This window comes from Brettanomyces bruxellensis, chromosome 6 (genome assembly GCF_011074885.1).
Source record: "Brettanomyces bruxellensis chromosome 6, complete sequence".
Lineage (NCBI taxonomy): Eukaryota > Fungi > Ascomycota > Pichiomycetes > Pichiales > Pichiaceae > Brettanomyces > Brettanomyces bruxellensis.
The window spans coordinates 105,888-120,773 of NC_054687.1; the positions used below are offsets into that span (position 1 = coordinate 105,888).

The 14,886-nt window shown below is 49.4% G+C and overlaps 4 protein-coding genes across 4 annotated transcripts; all 4 read right to left on the reverse strand.

Annotated features, from left to right (window-relative positions):
• Positions 1 to 12: 12 nt before the first annotated feature.
• Positions 13 to 4,869, reverse strand: BRETT_003506 (uncharacterized protein; the record flags this gene model as incomplete). The annotated part of the gene is made up of 1 exon (XM_041282013.1): positions 13 to 4,869. The coding sequence occupies one exon, from the start codon at positions 4,867 to 4,869 to the stop codon at positions 13 to 15; it is 4,857 nt and encodes a 1,618-aa protein (XP_041135852.1).
• A 1,386-nt stretch (positions 4,870 to 6,255) lies between these two features.
• BRETT_003507 (uncharacterized protein) lies at positions 6,256 to 9,897 on the reverse strand (the record flags this gene model as incomplete). The annotated part of the gene is made up of 1 exon (XM_041282014.1): positions 6,256 to 9,897. One exon carries the CDS (start codon positions 9,895 to 9,897, stop codon positions 6,256 to 6,258), a length of 3,642 nt encoding a protein of 1,213 aa, XP_041135853.1.
• Positions 9,898 to 10,621: 724 nt separating this feature from the next.
• Positions 10,622 to 11,716, reverse strand: BRETT_003508 (uncharacterized protein; the record flags this gene model as incomplete). Its single annotated transcript, XM_041282015.1, has 1 exon — positions 10,622 to 11,716. The coding sequence occupies one exon, from the start codon at positions 11,714 to 11,716 to the stop codon at positions 10,622 to 10,624; it is 1,095 nt and encodes a 364-aa protein (XP_041135854.1).
• Positions 11,717 to 12,846: 1,130 nt separating this feature from the next.
• BRETT_003509 (uncharacterized protein) lies at positions 12,847 to 13,941 on the reverse strand (the record flags this gene model as incomplete). Its single annotated transcript, XM_041282016.1, has 1 exon — positions 12,847 to 13,941. One exon carries the CDS (start codon positions 13,939 to 13,941, stop codon positions 12,847 to 12,849), a length of 1,095 nt encoding a protein of 364 aa, XP_041135855.1.
• Between the last annotated feature and the right edge of the window lie 945 nt (positions 13,942 to 14,886).

The window sequence follows — 14,886 nt, forward strand, 5'->3', positions numbered from 1 at the left end:
CAACCCACACCACTAGTTCTGGGCAACAGGCATCTTGGCAAGCACGTCAAAGCTGCCGGTTCCACTGCCGTTGAGTTTTCCGACGACTAGCTTGGCAGAAGGAGACTGCAAAGGCTCGCGGTCGCCGTTCAACACGGCCTTGGTCAAGAACTGGCAGGTGGTCTCGTAGGACATCTTCATGAAGTCGGAGGTGCAGCTGTCGATGCCCTGGCGGTTGAAGGCTAAGTAGTTGCCCTCTCTGGTCATGTAGTCGGCGATAAGATCCAAGTGGCGGGACGAGACCTCGATGGCGTACCTGCTGAACACGTTGATGACCTCGTTAACGATGGTATTCCGGGCAGCCTCGACACCGTAGACGCTGAGGACGGCGGCAATGTCGTTGGAGGAGATCTTGTCGACGTCCAAGAAGGAGTCGTGCTCCCACATGGCGGGGAAGTTGACACCTTCGGTGACCAGAGACCTGGAACCTTCCTCGTGAAGGCACCTGCCGATGTTGTGGACCTCTCTGACGACGCAGTCCTTGCAGATTTGCTCGACGATGTTGACCATGAGCAACTTCTGGGTGTCTCCGGAGAGCTGGAGTCTGAAGCTGCACCAGCGGCCATGTTTGTCGTCGAAGTTGTAGGCGGAGACGAATTCATGGGATGTGATGACGTCTTCCTGTCTGTCCTTAGCTTTTTTGGAGAGGTGGTTGGAAGCAATCTTATTGTCAATGTCGATGTCACTGTCAGTATCGCTATCGCTATCGCTTTCGCTTTCATTTTCACTTTCACTTCCACTGTCACTTTCGCTTTCACTGTCACTGCTATCCTCATTCTCCTCCTCCTCCTTCTCCTTCTCCACCTTCTCCTCCACTCCCAGCGAGATCTCGCTCGTGCCATCGCGCCGCTGCTTGCGGACCTCGGCCGAGATCTCCTTCTCGAGCATCGTGATGAACTTCTCGGCAATCACACGCTCCAACTCGGCCTCCGTGACGTCGTACTCGGCCCGGTAGTCGGCGGAGTCGAAGAACTCGAGCCGGATGTCGTAGGACCGCGTGCTGTGAAGAGAGCTTGGGTCGGCGGTGGTTTCGACGACGGTTGCGTCGTCAATGAACTCGGAGAGCGTAAGTCGAGTGATGCTCTTGCAGAAGGCATCGGCCGACGCGTCGTCGACGTCGGCACGAAGCGGCAGGGCCATCTGGGGTGTCTTGATGTGGCGGGAGGCGGTCATGACAATCTCTCTCAACCTGGGGATACCCAAGGTGACGTTTGCTGCACCGTGGCCGGCGAAATGGAACGTGTTCAAGGTCATTTGCGTGGACGGCTCGCCGATCGACTGGGCGGCGATGATGCCGACGGCCTCGCCCGGGTCGATCAAGGACCGCATGTACTTCAACTGCATGAGAGCCTTGAACTTGCGGGCCGAGAGAAGCGATTTTGATTGGCCGTGGCCCATGAACAGGTGTCTGTTGTGCTCGATGAAGCTGTCGAGGCGGTCCTCGAACCGCGTGGACACCGAGCCCAAGTACTTGGCCGGGTTGTAGACGGAGATCGTGGGGTCGCGGCGGTAGGTCTGGTTCCAGGCAGGCTGCGATTTCTGAGCCTGCAAGGACTTGCGGTACTTCTTCGAGTACCGGCCGGCAGTGTCGACGTCGAGATGGTCGATGCTGGAGGGGCTGTAGCGCTGCAAAAGAGCCGTGTAGTTGTCGTAGAAGAAGTCGAACTTGTACAGGTAGGACTCGCGGGTCACGTCGACGGCATCTCCACCGTACAGGAACTCGACCACACTTCCGTCCGCGTTCCTCACGGTGTTGTCGTAGGCCACGTGGACCCCCTCGAGCTGCTTGGTCAAGCACCGCTGCAAGTAGCCGGAGTTGGCCGTCTTGACGGAGGTGTCCACAAGGCCCTCTCGGCCCGCCATACAGTGGAAGTAGTACTCCTGGGGCCGGATGCCCGAGAAGAACCGGTTCTCGATGTATCCGCCGGCCCGGACGTCGGTCTCAAGCGGCTTGAAGCACGGGAGTGTCTTGCCCGAGGCCATCACTGGGGTCCGGCGGCCCTCCAACGCCTGCTGGCCCAACAAGCACATGATCTGCGAAACGTTGACCGTCGAACCTTTGGCCCCCGACAACGCCATCGACTGCATCGCGTTCTCCGGGAACTTCTTCGCGGTACCGGCTGGCACGCACGCAGACACTACCTGCGACGTGATGGCGTTCACTTTCGACATCGTCACGGCATCCAAGATGTCGTGCTTGTGAGGGTCACGGAGCACCTCCTCCAACCGGCGGTGGAACTCCGGGTTGGCGGCCGAGATGCCGGGCGACAAGTTGGTGACCTCGGCGGCCGCCTGCCGGCCAGCTTCGCGGGCCCCGCGTAGGATATTGGCCCGCACCGTGTTGCCTGACCCGGTAAGTTCCATGTCGTCCATACCGCACGTGAAGGCGATCCACTGCTCGTAGTTCGTGAGCAACCGGCCCAATGCCGAGAGTGTCCGCTGGGCCACGTGCGGGCCGTACGTCTCGTGGATCGCGTGGATCAGCCCGTACTTGGACGAGCCGTACTGCGACTTGTCGAGTGTGCCGCACAAAAGCTGGCCGTTTTTGAACAAAACCTCGTTTTCGTGCGAGCCCTCGCCCCAGTACTCGTTCTTGATCTTGTTGCGCGACTGCATGTTCAAGCCGGGCACGCCCTGGGGCAGCACGTTGAGCAAAACCGTCGAGATGACCTGCTTTCCGGTCCACAGTGGGGCCGGGAGCCAGATGGCTGGGGGGAGTGTCCGAATCCGGAAGTTCCGACCGCCGGCACCGGCATTTTGGTGCCGCCGCACACACCCGTACACCAACTCCTGGTACCGCTCCCGCGTGAAGAATGTGTTCTTGCTCGTCATCCACACACCCGTCGAGAGGTGGTCCTGGATCAACCCACGCACCGGCGACCCCGACGTCGGCGTCAAGTACTGCGAGTCCGTGCTGGCCAACGTGTACGATTCGGCCCTGGCAAGTTGTCCCTGTGGGAAGTGCAGATTCATCTCGTCTCCGTCGTAATCACAGTTGTACGGCCCACCGTTGGCATAGTGGATCCGGATGGTCTTCTCGTTGGGCAACACCCGGACCCGGTGGCCCATCATGGATGCCTTGTGGAGCGTGGGCTGCCTGTTCATGATCACCACGTCGCCGTTGCGAATGTGCCGGAAAACCTGCTTGTTGACCGCGTTTCCTGCCATGCCCGCCGTGTTGGACCCCGTGCCAGCCACCGCGGGCGTCTGCAGCTGCCGGGCAACCGCCTTCCGCTGCTCCAGCGTCATCCCGGCCAAACTCGTCACCACGCCGGCCTCATCTTTCACCTGCGTGGCCCCGGGCCACTTGTCCGGCCCGTTCTCCACGCACCGCCGCAACTCTGCCACGTTGTACGCCGTCACGGGCTCCGGAATCGTCAACTTCGTCGCGAAAACCGGCGGCAACCCGATCTCGTTGTCCTCGATCATCGGGTCCGGCGAAATCACCGACCGCGCCGCATAGTTCACCCGCTTGCCCATCATGTGCTTCCGGAAGAGGCCCTCCTTCTTCTCCAACGCCTGCTTGATGCCCGGGAGCCCAGTCTGCGCGTTTGCTGGGTTCTGGTTCTTCGTCGCGTCCATCACTCCATTCACGTCGTTCTGCAACGTCACAAACGCGTTCATCAACCGGTTGAACACCAGCTTCCGCTCCTCGCCGGCCACGTCCTTCTGCAGGCCCAAAAACTGCTCGTTCAACTCCTTGATCTGCATCGAAGTGCTCAAAACACGCGAGAGAAGCTCGTTCTGTGCATTCTCATGTACCTCGTCGCCCAACTTCTGCGGCAGCCGGAACCGCGTGGGCGGCACCACCAGCACGGATACAAAGAAGATGTCCCCGGCCACTTTCTGGCCGCCGCCGGGCCTCGAGTGGAAAATTGTCTCCACCACGGGCTGCTCCACGACAAAAACCGCATCCAGCACCTCCCGCACCTCCGCCGAAAGCACGTACCGCGACCCAGCCTGAGGGGCAATGTCCACGCTCGATGCCCCTGCCACTTTCACCGCCTTTACCCGGTTGTTCACCAGCTGCTTCTCCGACAATGCCGATGCGAAAATCTTCGAGAATCCGTCACACCGCAACTTCGGGCTGTACATCATGCAGTTCTCACACCGCGGCTTCGCCACCACCCGCCGCTCCAGGTCCTTGATCACTGCCTTCCGTGCCTCGAGCACTGTGCCCGTGCTCACGCCGCTCTTGGTCGTTCTTCCCTCTTCAATTGCCCGGTGCACGCTCTCGTACACGAAAAGCTCTCTTTTCTCCCGCAACCGGCTCTCTGCCGACGCCGTCATCCGCGTCGCAAACGTCCGGCCCACTTTCTCGGCCTCCCGGCCGATCTGCTCCTCCTCCTCTGCCATGTTGCCCGCCTCCTCCGCCTCATCTCGGCCGGACTCCATTTCTCTCTCCTCCAGTCTTATCCGGTCAATCTGCGATGCCTCGAGTAGCAATCCGTACCGGATCAACCTCAACTTGCATTCGTACGCATGAACGTCGATGCTCCGCATCTTCAAGTGGTGGCAGTACACACAACTCCCCCTCAAAAGCACAAACATCTGCTTGAAAAAAAGTGGGTTGTATGCCGGAACGGGCAACTCAATGTGGCCCTGGTGGCCTGGACAGTACCTCTCATCTAGCCCACATGTCGCACACGTGTTGTGCAAAAACGCACCTAGCCTCAAGTCGTACAATCCGCCCGGAACTGGGTGGCCCAAGCTGTCAAATGCTGTTGGATTCGTGATCTGCTTAGCTGACACTTTTCTCACATCCTCCGGTGTTAGCACGCTGAAATCCACATACGAGATCTCTGATCCCACAGGTTTTGCCATATCCATTTTCGCTTATTCTTGTATCTATCTCTGTGCTAATCCTCCAATCTAGCTTTCGATGTCTACTGTGTGTTTGGGTGTGTCCTTTGGAGCAACCCACCTTCCTTCAACTAGATGCAACTATTTTGTTGACTAAAATTTTTCACAGGGAAAAAAAAAAAAAAAAAAAAAGTGAAAAAAAAATTTGTATCTACCCTTCCTTATCCGGCAACTCCCTTTACGTAATCAACCCGACGTCCAGGACTTACTGATACAAGCTCCGATCACATAAATGCTGTTTTATATGCAAACAGCAAGTTTTTGAAATGGCTTTACTTGCAGCTTTGATAAGCATCACCTCAAAAAGTACATTTACACTAAGAAGTATTCCATGGTGGTAGTTTTTGAATATGCCTGGTAGAGTCTACCCAGCTTATTCTCAAAGTACTTAAATAATGTATTCTAACGAAATGAATTTACCGAGTATTCTGAACACCAAGTAAAAAAATCTGATAGTTATGGTTTATATTACTAGATTTCGATTTTTATACAGTTTATAACTTAAGAGGATATCTTATCTTTGCATAGTTGTTGTTGTTCTCTTTATACGGCACAAGACAATAGAAATAATTTCACTTGAAAGTTCATTCTTTTATTGTTTTGGATATACATAGTGATAATGTTGAAGTGGATAGAAACTGCACAGCTTATTCTTAAAGTACTTAAATAGTGTACTCTAATAAAATATGTTTATTCAGTTTTTAAGTAAATAAATCTTATTACAGTCTAGATGCAGACATCTATTTAAGTAGTTATAGCTATTTCCAAGCTTCTGTAATATTTAAATTGATTTGATCACTTTATAAAGTTTCTCGTTGACTAGGATATTGAGCCAACAAAAGAAAACGTTTGCAAATATAATTATCTAAATAAAAATGGAAATGCACATGCTTCAATACCTTCAATCTGAGTGAGACTTTCTTGGCATAAACAAGGGGCAGTTTTATCTAGACGAGACTGTGGACGAATCTATTACAGTTTGAACTATGTTCACAACTTAGTCTAACGTCACCAAAAGAGATAATTATCGTTGACACTCAAGTTCATCAAACCATCTCAAGTCATTAAATCATCTCAAGCACATCTCGAGTCATTAAATAATCTCGATTTCATTAGAATATCTCTAATTCGTTCTACTAAAAAAACACTAAAATCAATGTAGCATGGTATACAAGAATGCTCTTACTCTATACTTCTGTAGCAATTGCAACACTAGCACTTTCACGACAAAGTAACTACAACTCATCCAAAGTAGCACCAACAACTTGTGTCCTTCTTACAGCAGATACTTACCGTTCATTATATTCGATGGCTAGAAAATTCGCAAGGTGGCAAAATGGCTCTCCAGCATGCTCAACACTTCTTCTTCCGGTATATCAACTGGACGTTTCCGCTGCTCTTCCAAATACGGTTCTTGACGGTATTTAATGTGGCCTTGTTGTCCAAGACATTTCCACGGCACAGAATCTCGAATTGTCCGTGCTTCTCCGACTCTGGAAGCTTTCCCTTCACATAGGCAATGACCCTGTCGATTCTCAGCAAGGAATTGGCAGAGAGCTTGTTCGAATTGAGCTTCTGGAGCCCAGGAAGCCCGGAGATGTCCGGTTCCACGGTGAACTCGACCTTTCTGCCCGGGATGTGCTCGTAGGCATCCAATAAAACGGCGCGGCTGACCCAGGCAGGCAGCAAGTCCTCCAAGGAGGAGTACAGGTCCTTCTGTTCGCCCATGTGGGTCAGGAAAAGCGTCTTTGTGTCTGTTCCGTAGGTCCGGATGTTCTCGTTGATGGTCACCATGATCTTTTTGTCGTACTTGAAGTACGGCGTGTTCAGTTTCTTCTCATCATCCTCATCAGCAAGCATTACTCCGTCCGGCCCGGAGATCCCGCGCTCATCCATCCAGTCCAGCACCTGTTTTGTGGTCGTAAGACCCATAATTTCGTCCTGCAGCTGCTTCCTGTACTCTTTTTCAAGGAACTTCTTCCTCTCTTCCTCTGTCTGGGCATCTGCGACGTCTACACCGCCGTTATTGTCCTCATTACCACCATGTTTGTCCTTTGCAGCGTCCTCATCATCCTCATCGTGCTTCCCATGGTGCAGGTACCGCTTGAAGAACCCTTTCTTCTTCTTTTTCTTCTTCTTCTCGGTGTCCTTATCACCAGAACTGTGCATCGAGGCAGCCGAGGAGCTAGAAACAGACCGCAGACTTCTTCTGCCGTCGGTCTTGTCTCTGCCACCGCTTTTTGTCCGCGAGAGTGTCTTCCACACACTCAACTTGTGCAGAGACTTCATCTCACGCTCCTCCTCACTTCTCTCCTTGGCACGTATGGTGGCTCTGATCTTGATCTGCTGGCTGGTGAACGCCTCGCCGATGAAATCGCAGAAGAGCGACTTCAATACGACCTTGCCGAGGTTGTACCGAGGGGTTGGCTTGGACGAGATGGAGGAGGCGGATGAGGAGTTTTCAGAGGAGTTTTCATCTTTCTTCTCTTCCCTCTCCATTCCGAGTGCCCGGCCGGCATACTGGTGCAAAAACTCATCCTCGTAGATCTCGCAGCTTGTGAAGCTGCTCTCATTCAAGGTGATGAAGAGCATGCCGCCCTTGGTCTGCACAGAGCACCACTGAGGGAGACTCTCATCAGTCTGCAGGCCGTCAGTGATCTGCTCAAACCGGTCCTCGTCGTCGAGGCAGTCAGAAACTGAGCCAATCGCGTACCGGGCGTCCTTGGTGTCGATTTTCCGCACGAGGCCACACTGCACGATGTCGATCACGTAGATACACCCGTTCTGGTCCATGGTGGCCACGTGGCGGCGGTTGTTGAGCAGCCGGGACAGGACGAGGCCGTTCGATCCGTCGATGCTTTGTAGTGGAGCCTCGTTGAACGTGACCACCTCCACGGCGTGGTCTGGTACTTTCTGCGAGTTGATTTGTACATTCCTGTTGGGGTGGGCAGAGAAGGAATTGTTCGTGACATCAATTTTAGAATCATTCACTCCATTAATTTTAGAATCATTCACTCCATTAATTTTAGAATCACTCACTCCATCAATTTTAGAATCACTAACTCCATCAATTCCATCACCCTTCCCTCCAACTTCACCCTTCTCTCCAACCTCATCCCTCACCACATACTCGGTGCTGGGCCCGCCGTTCAGCGAGAGCAGCAGCGTGCGAACCTTCGCCTCGCCCGGGGTGTCTCCCTGGGTGCCCTGTCCAGGCTTTGAACCCAGGTCCAACCCCAGCTCCTGACCCTCGTCCGGCCCTGCCCCCAGCACCGCCTCGTCCACGCCGAACGGCGTCGCGAGCGCCGCGTCGATCTGGTTCATGTCCTCGTGCGAAAACTGGCTCACGATGTCCGAGTTGTCGTTGCTGATACTTGCCGTGATGCTGATCGCACCGGAGGTCCCCGAGCGGTTCAACGGGGCCGAGCTGAGCACCAGGTGGTCGTCCAGGTCGTTTGCATTGGACAGAACACCGAGATTCTCGTAGAGCCGGATGCCCTGGTACACGGCCAGCCGGGTGGTGTTCGGGACTTCCCAATTCAGCAGGTACCGGTCCTTGGCCACCGCGGATGCCGTCCAGATGGTTCCATCACCTCCCGTGATGCCGAGAACTCCAGCGGACTCCTTTCCTGTCTTGTAGACGCTCAAATCAGCCACGACGGTCGAAATGCCGAGGTTCGAGTTCACGCGGTCGTTCAGGTAGCCTCTTTTGTGGGGCCCGACGAGCTCCGGGTCGAGATCAGACGCCCGCAAGTCTGTCTTCACCACCAGGCCGTCGCTGTCACCCGTGTAGAGCACGTCGAACGACGGGTCGCAGTCGTAGGCGGCGTTGTTGTCGTCGCCAAACAACGGCACGTACAACGACCACACGGGGGAGTTGTGCATGTCGAAAATCCTCATGGCACGGTTCACCCGCAAGTCCCACAGGCACACCCTTGTGTCCGAGGAGCACGACACAAACGACTTGCCACCCATCTTGAGCCCCCGGATCGTGTCCGTGTGGCCCAAGAAGTGCCGGGCGGGCCGCTTCATGTCCCGGCGGTCGAAAAGTGTCACCACGCCCGTCGGGCCGCCCGCCACCACGCAGTTCCCGAAGCAGTCCACCGCGTACACGGAGCCCTTCTCCTCGGCGAACCGGAACCCGTCCGCGGCACACTGCCGGCCCAAATCCCACACCTTCACCTCCTTGTCCAGCCCGCCCGACACAAGCTGTGCCCCGTAGTGGCTCTGCTGCCCCGTGTACCCCAGGCAGCTCACGTAGTCGTCGTGGTAGCCCACCGTCGACATCACCGGGGCCTCGCGGCTCGTCCGCCATATCTTCACCGAGAAGTCGTTCGAACACGTCGCCAACTTCAACTCCGTCCGCTCCCTGTTCCCGGGGCCCAAGATCTTCACATCCCGCACCCAGTCGAGGTGCCGGTGGCACGTATCCGCCAGCTTGTACCGTCCAGCCCTCACTGGTTCGCCTGCGATGCTTTCACTGTTGATCTGCTGCTCTAGTTGCTCCACCGCCTCCTCGTTGCCCACATTTTCTGCAATGTACCGCTTGATGTCTTCTGCGTTGTTCATATTTGTGAAGATGTTTGCCTCTGCGCTCCTTCCAGCGAATGGGTTTGCATTTTGCTTTATTCTATAATCTTTTTTTGCATGTTGCTTTTCTCCATATTGCTTCTCTTCCTTCTTTCCATATTGTTCATATTCCTCCTCCCCATACTCCTTCTCCTGCACATATTCCTTCTCTTCAATATTCTCCTTCTCTCCATACTCCTTCTCTCCGTATCCCTTCTCTCCATATCCCTTCTCTCCATATTCCTCCTCCTTCCCCTCCGGCCTCCATACCGAAACAACCCCGTCCCGGCCACCCGATATCAACGTGTGGCTCTGCCTGTCGTACCGCACAACATTCACCCCTAAAGAGTGGTGGCCTGGAAGCTCGTGGTCCGCAATATTAACGATGTAGCTCACCGTTCTCTTCCTCTGCTGTGCTTGGTCCATTTTCACGTGCTTCTGCCTGTATAAAGTGGCCTGCAATCAATTTCTAAGAAGCTGCTCTAGATGCTCCTGCTTGTCTAAATGTAAATCTGTGATGCTAAGTTCCAACCTGTATACAAAGTGCATTCATTAGCCAGGTTTGGCTTGTTCCGTACTTATCTCTAATTAAGAAAAAAAAAAAAAAAAAAAAAAAAGATTAAATTAAACAGCTAAACTCTTCACCCGTGCCAATTCTCTTTCTCCCCCTCCCCCCAGCTTAAATTATTTTTTTCTTTCTCTTTTCTCCTTCGAAACGTCTTTTCCCAATCTCTCGGCACATTGCCAATATCTTAAACTCCGCAATTGCAAATTCGCGGTATCCAGTACCCCAAATTATCCACTGACATGTAGTTTTTCCCCACAGCTTTCTCTCTTTTCGCACTGCCGTTATCCGCTTTTGGTTTCTCGAGAACAATGCAAATGCATCGCGCTTGCCCACAGTGAAACGAAATTTCTCCAGCGAAATTTTTCATGCGTCTGTGCACTACTTAATGCAATTACTATGCAATTACTATGCAATTACTATGCGATTACTATGCAATTACCATGCAATTACTTAAAGCACTTACTTCAGCTACTTCATTCCCTCTTCACAAATAATTCAATGATAACACAAACAAAAAGCATTTCCAGCCCGACTTGTCGAACCTCTCCTTATACTCCCTAACACTTAGTACTAGATTTCACCCTAACTCTTCTTCCCAAAGTACTTGTCATACCCGGTCAAAACAAATCTAAACTTCACATCTCCCTCCTCCATTCTTCTCCAAGCTTCCTTCACGTTCTTTTCACTGATATCAATGGTTTCAACCCATGGCTTGATGTGCTTTTCTGCTGCCAACTTGAGCATGTACTCGATTTGCCTAATAGAGCCGCCTGCCGATCCACCAATGGAGTAATTGTTGAGCAAAAAGAAGAATGGTGTAATCTCGACCTTCTCCTTTAGTTCTGGAGCTGTGATGAATGTCAATCTTCCATTTGGTTTCAACAATGACATCACACTCTCAAGATGAGTCTGCGAGAACGAAGATGCAGTATTAACGATCAATTCAAGACTATCCTTTCCTTCCTTAAGTTGGGACTCATCGGAGGCTGCAATGTAATGATCTGCACCTAGTTTTTTCGACAATTCCTTCTTCTTCTCATTTCTGGATATTGCCGTCACCTCTGCACCTAATGCTTTCGCAAAAAGGATCGTCATATGACCAATTCCTCCTATTCCACTAACTCCAACCTTGGTACCCTTCTTAACACCATAATCAAGAAGCGGTCTTAATCCAGTAATTCCACCGCAAAGCAGAGGAGCAGCATAAATGGTCTCCAAGCCGTCTGGAATCTGGAAAACGAATTTATCATTAACACGAATGTTATCTGCATATCCTCCTTGAGTTTTGGTTCCATCAGGATAGACATATGCATATGTTAAACCCATAGACTCACAGTTGGATTCAAGATGGTTGCTGCATCTGTAGCACTTTCCACAGCATTCACATTCCGGGCCAATTCCAACCCTGTCACCAATCTTGAACTTAGACTTGTCCACCTCAGTTCCAATATGGGTCACGTGGCCAATGATCTCGTGACCAACTGCTAAGGGAGTGAATGCTCTTCCCCAATCACCCTTTGCACAGTGTGTATCAGAGCCACAAATTCCACATGCAACGATCTTCACCTGAATATCATGTGGCCTCATTGGTCTTGGATGATATGTGAAGTCCTTTGGATCTTGCCAATGATCGAAATCAACAACTCCAACAGCATTGAAAGTTTCGTCTGAGCTCATGATGTATTATTTTCTGTTTGTTCTTAACCTGATGTCAGTACTTTCTGGAATATCGTAAATATCCTTTCAGAGATCTAAAATGGTTGCTTTATGTACCGTGCATAAAACTGCTTCCTGCCGCAAATGCATACTTGAAATAGAAACTTCATTCCGAATAATTTGGGACAGCACCATCCATATTTATATGCATTTCCGAGCCTTTGAAGATAAAAGCTGTGTATTTCATAATTTAAAGGCGTGAAGTGTTCAATATTTTCTCTAGAGAATAAGCCTTATTTTGCTCGGAAATTAGGCTAATAAGTCCATTCCTTCAGTATTCGTGTTGAGTCTGCGCTATTGACGAGACGGAATTAACGCGGAAATAAGTTTTTTTGAAATTTCATTTAGTACTTGCCGCACAGTGCACACTTATTCTTTGCTTTATTGAACCTTGATAATTTTTTTGTGTGGGGAAGAATACATGTAAGCAATCATTTTTCAGGTTACCTTACTGTGGTCTTGCTATTATCACCTTAGAAATTTACGATTTCAAGAAAAAAGCTGGGTTTATTTAGTACTATCTACCTAATCATTGGTTCACTATGATGTTATCAAATGGACCATTTCTGGGTTCCTTTGATTACTCCATGGAAACGATCCTTTATCAAACCATACTGCAACCAGTTGTCATTTCTTATTAGAATACTTTCTTTTTAGATGTGTGACTAACAAGTTTTATATGTACTGTTTTTGTAGCTACTAGTACGTACAGAATAATATGACTTTGCATGAGATATTGACCAAGTAAGATAATTACATCCGAAGCAGTAACGTTCTTCCTTAAGCACTAAAAACCTTTCTTGACATCTTTAATTTGAATCATTTAAGAACGACAATCTGGCTGTGTAAAGTCACTATTGATTGCATCATTATGATACAGCTGAAATACAACGAAAGCGATGTTTACCACTCTATTGCGTGATAATCAGCCACCATCTATTTCTGACGCTCACTACACTCGTTTCGATTACTCGTGTATAACGTTCGTGTTCTTCCTTTTTTTTATTTCATTATATAATGCATCAATGGAAGTACACAACGAAACGTACAACCTTCATCTCAGTGATGATCTGCAACGACCCAATTTTAGATCAATTCTTCTCTCCAAAGTATTTATCATATCCGGTCAAAACAAATCTAAACTTCACATCTCCCTCCTCCATTCTTCTCCAAGCTTCCTTCACGTTCTTTTCACTAATATCAATGGTTTCAACCCATGGCTTGATGTGCTTTTCTGCTGCCAACTTGAGCATGTATTCAATCTGTTTGACCGAGCCAGCAGCTGAGCCACCAATGGAGTAATTATTGAACAAGAAGAAGAATGGTGTTATCTCGACCTTCTCCTTTAGTTCTGGAGCTGTGATGAATGTCATTCTTCCATTTGGTTTCAACAATGGCATTACACTCTCAAGATGAGTCTGCGAGAACGAAGATGCAGTATTAACGATCAAGTCAAGACTATCCTTTCCTTCCTTAAGTTGGGACTCATCGGAGGCTGCAATGTAATGATCGGCGCCAAGCTTCTTAGAGATTTCTCTCTTCTTCTCACCTCTGGATATTGCAGTCACCTCTGCACCTAATGCTTTCGCAAAAAGAATCGTCATATGACCAATTCCTCCTATTCCACTAACTCCAACCTTGGTACCCTTTTTAACACCATAATCAAGAAGCGGTCTTAATCCAGTAATTCCACCGCAAAGCAGAGGGGCAGCATGAATTGTCTCCAATCCGTCTGGAATCTGGAAAACGAATTTATCATTAACACGAATGTTATCTGCATATCCTCCCTGAGTTTTGGTGCCATCAGGATAAACATATGCGTATGTTAGGGCTTGCGAAACGCAATTGCTCTCAAGCTCATGCTTGCACCTGTAGCACTTTCCACAGCATTCGCATTCCGGGCCGATTCCAACTCTGTCACCAATCTTGAACTTCGACTTGTCCACCTCAGTTCCAATGTGTGTCACATGACCGATGATCTCGTGACCAACAGCCAAGGGAGTGTATGCTCTTCCCCAGTCACCCTTTGCACAGTGCATATCAGAACCACAAATTCCGCATGCAATGATCTTCACCTGAATATCATGCGGCCTCATTGGTCTTGGATGATATGTGAAGTCCTTTGGATCTTGCCAATGATCGAAATCAACAACTCCAACAGCATTGAAAGTTTCGTCTGAGCTCATGGTGTTTTATAAATATTTCTTGCGTATTCCTTTAATTAAATCTCTCTTATTAGTTTTTTTGTTGGTGTGCGTACTGAAGATCAGAACTTCAACATAGACAATTTAGGGTAAGCCCATCCCTATTTATATCTGTTAGTTTTGCGCCTTCGGAGATATGCATTATGAGTCCGTGCGTAAATACGTCAATAATGAATTTTTCATCGGAAAAAAAAAAAAACTCCCTCTCCTGCTCGGAAATTAAGCGATTAAGTCCATTCAGTCCTGCATTAGCGCGAAAACACAATTGCACTTTCAGGACGGAAGCCGGCACCCTAAATCAATATAATTACTTTGTTTATCTTGTTGTCTCGGTGTTTAGCTAAGTACTCTCCAATGAAGTTTACATCCTTTTAAATGACAAAGGCACTCACCAGATGGAAGATTCTGGAATGAAATAACAGAATATATTCTCTAATTGCCGGTAGTACTCCGATAGCTATTTTCAGATTCAGGTTTCTTTCTTGTCTGTACTTTCCTAATTTCAGTAAAACTGTAATAATGTGGGGTCCCACCTCGTATCATATCCCCTGCATTGTATATCACATTTTTGTGTGTTGAATGTGAAACTACTGATCACGTGCTTAATAATAGGAGATTTTCAAACTTGATTATTGTTATGGCATGGTTGCTATTCCTTCGCAAATGTTTTTTTCGCCATTTTATAGTTTGTTTGTTCTTGAATCCTGTTTGTGTGAAGCCATTTTTTGCGTAAGAATATTTTTTTGCCTATTCCAGACATTTGTGCTGATGTTCAATGCCACCCCAATATTAAACTAACTTGAACGGGTGTACTTGAACAGATGTATGATTTATATTGAATAAAATGATATACAAAAATGAACAAATTTAGTTTAGTCAGAAGGAAAGATGTGATAAATCAACATGCTGATTATGTTGCTAGCAAGA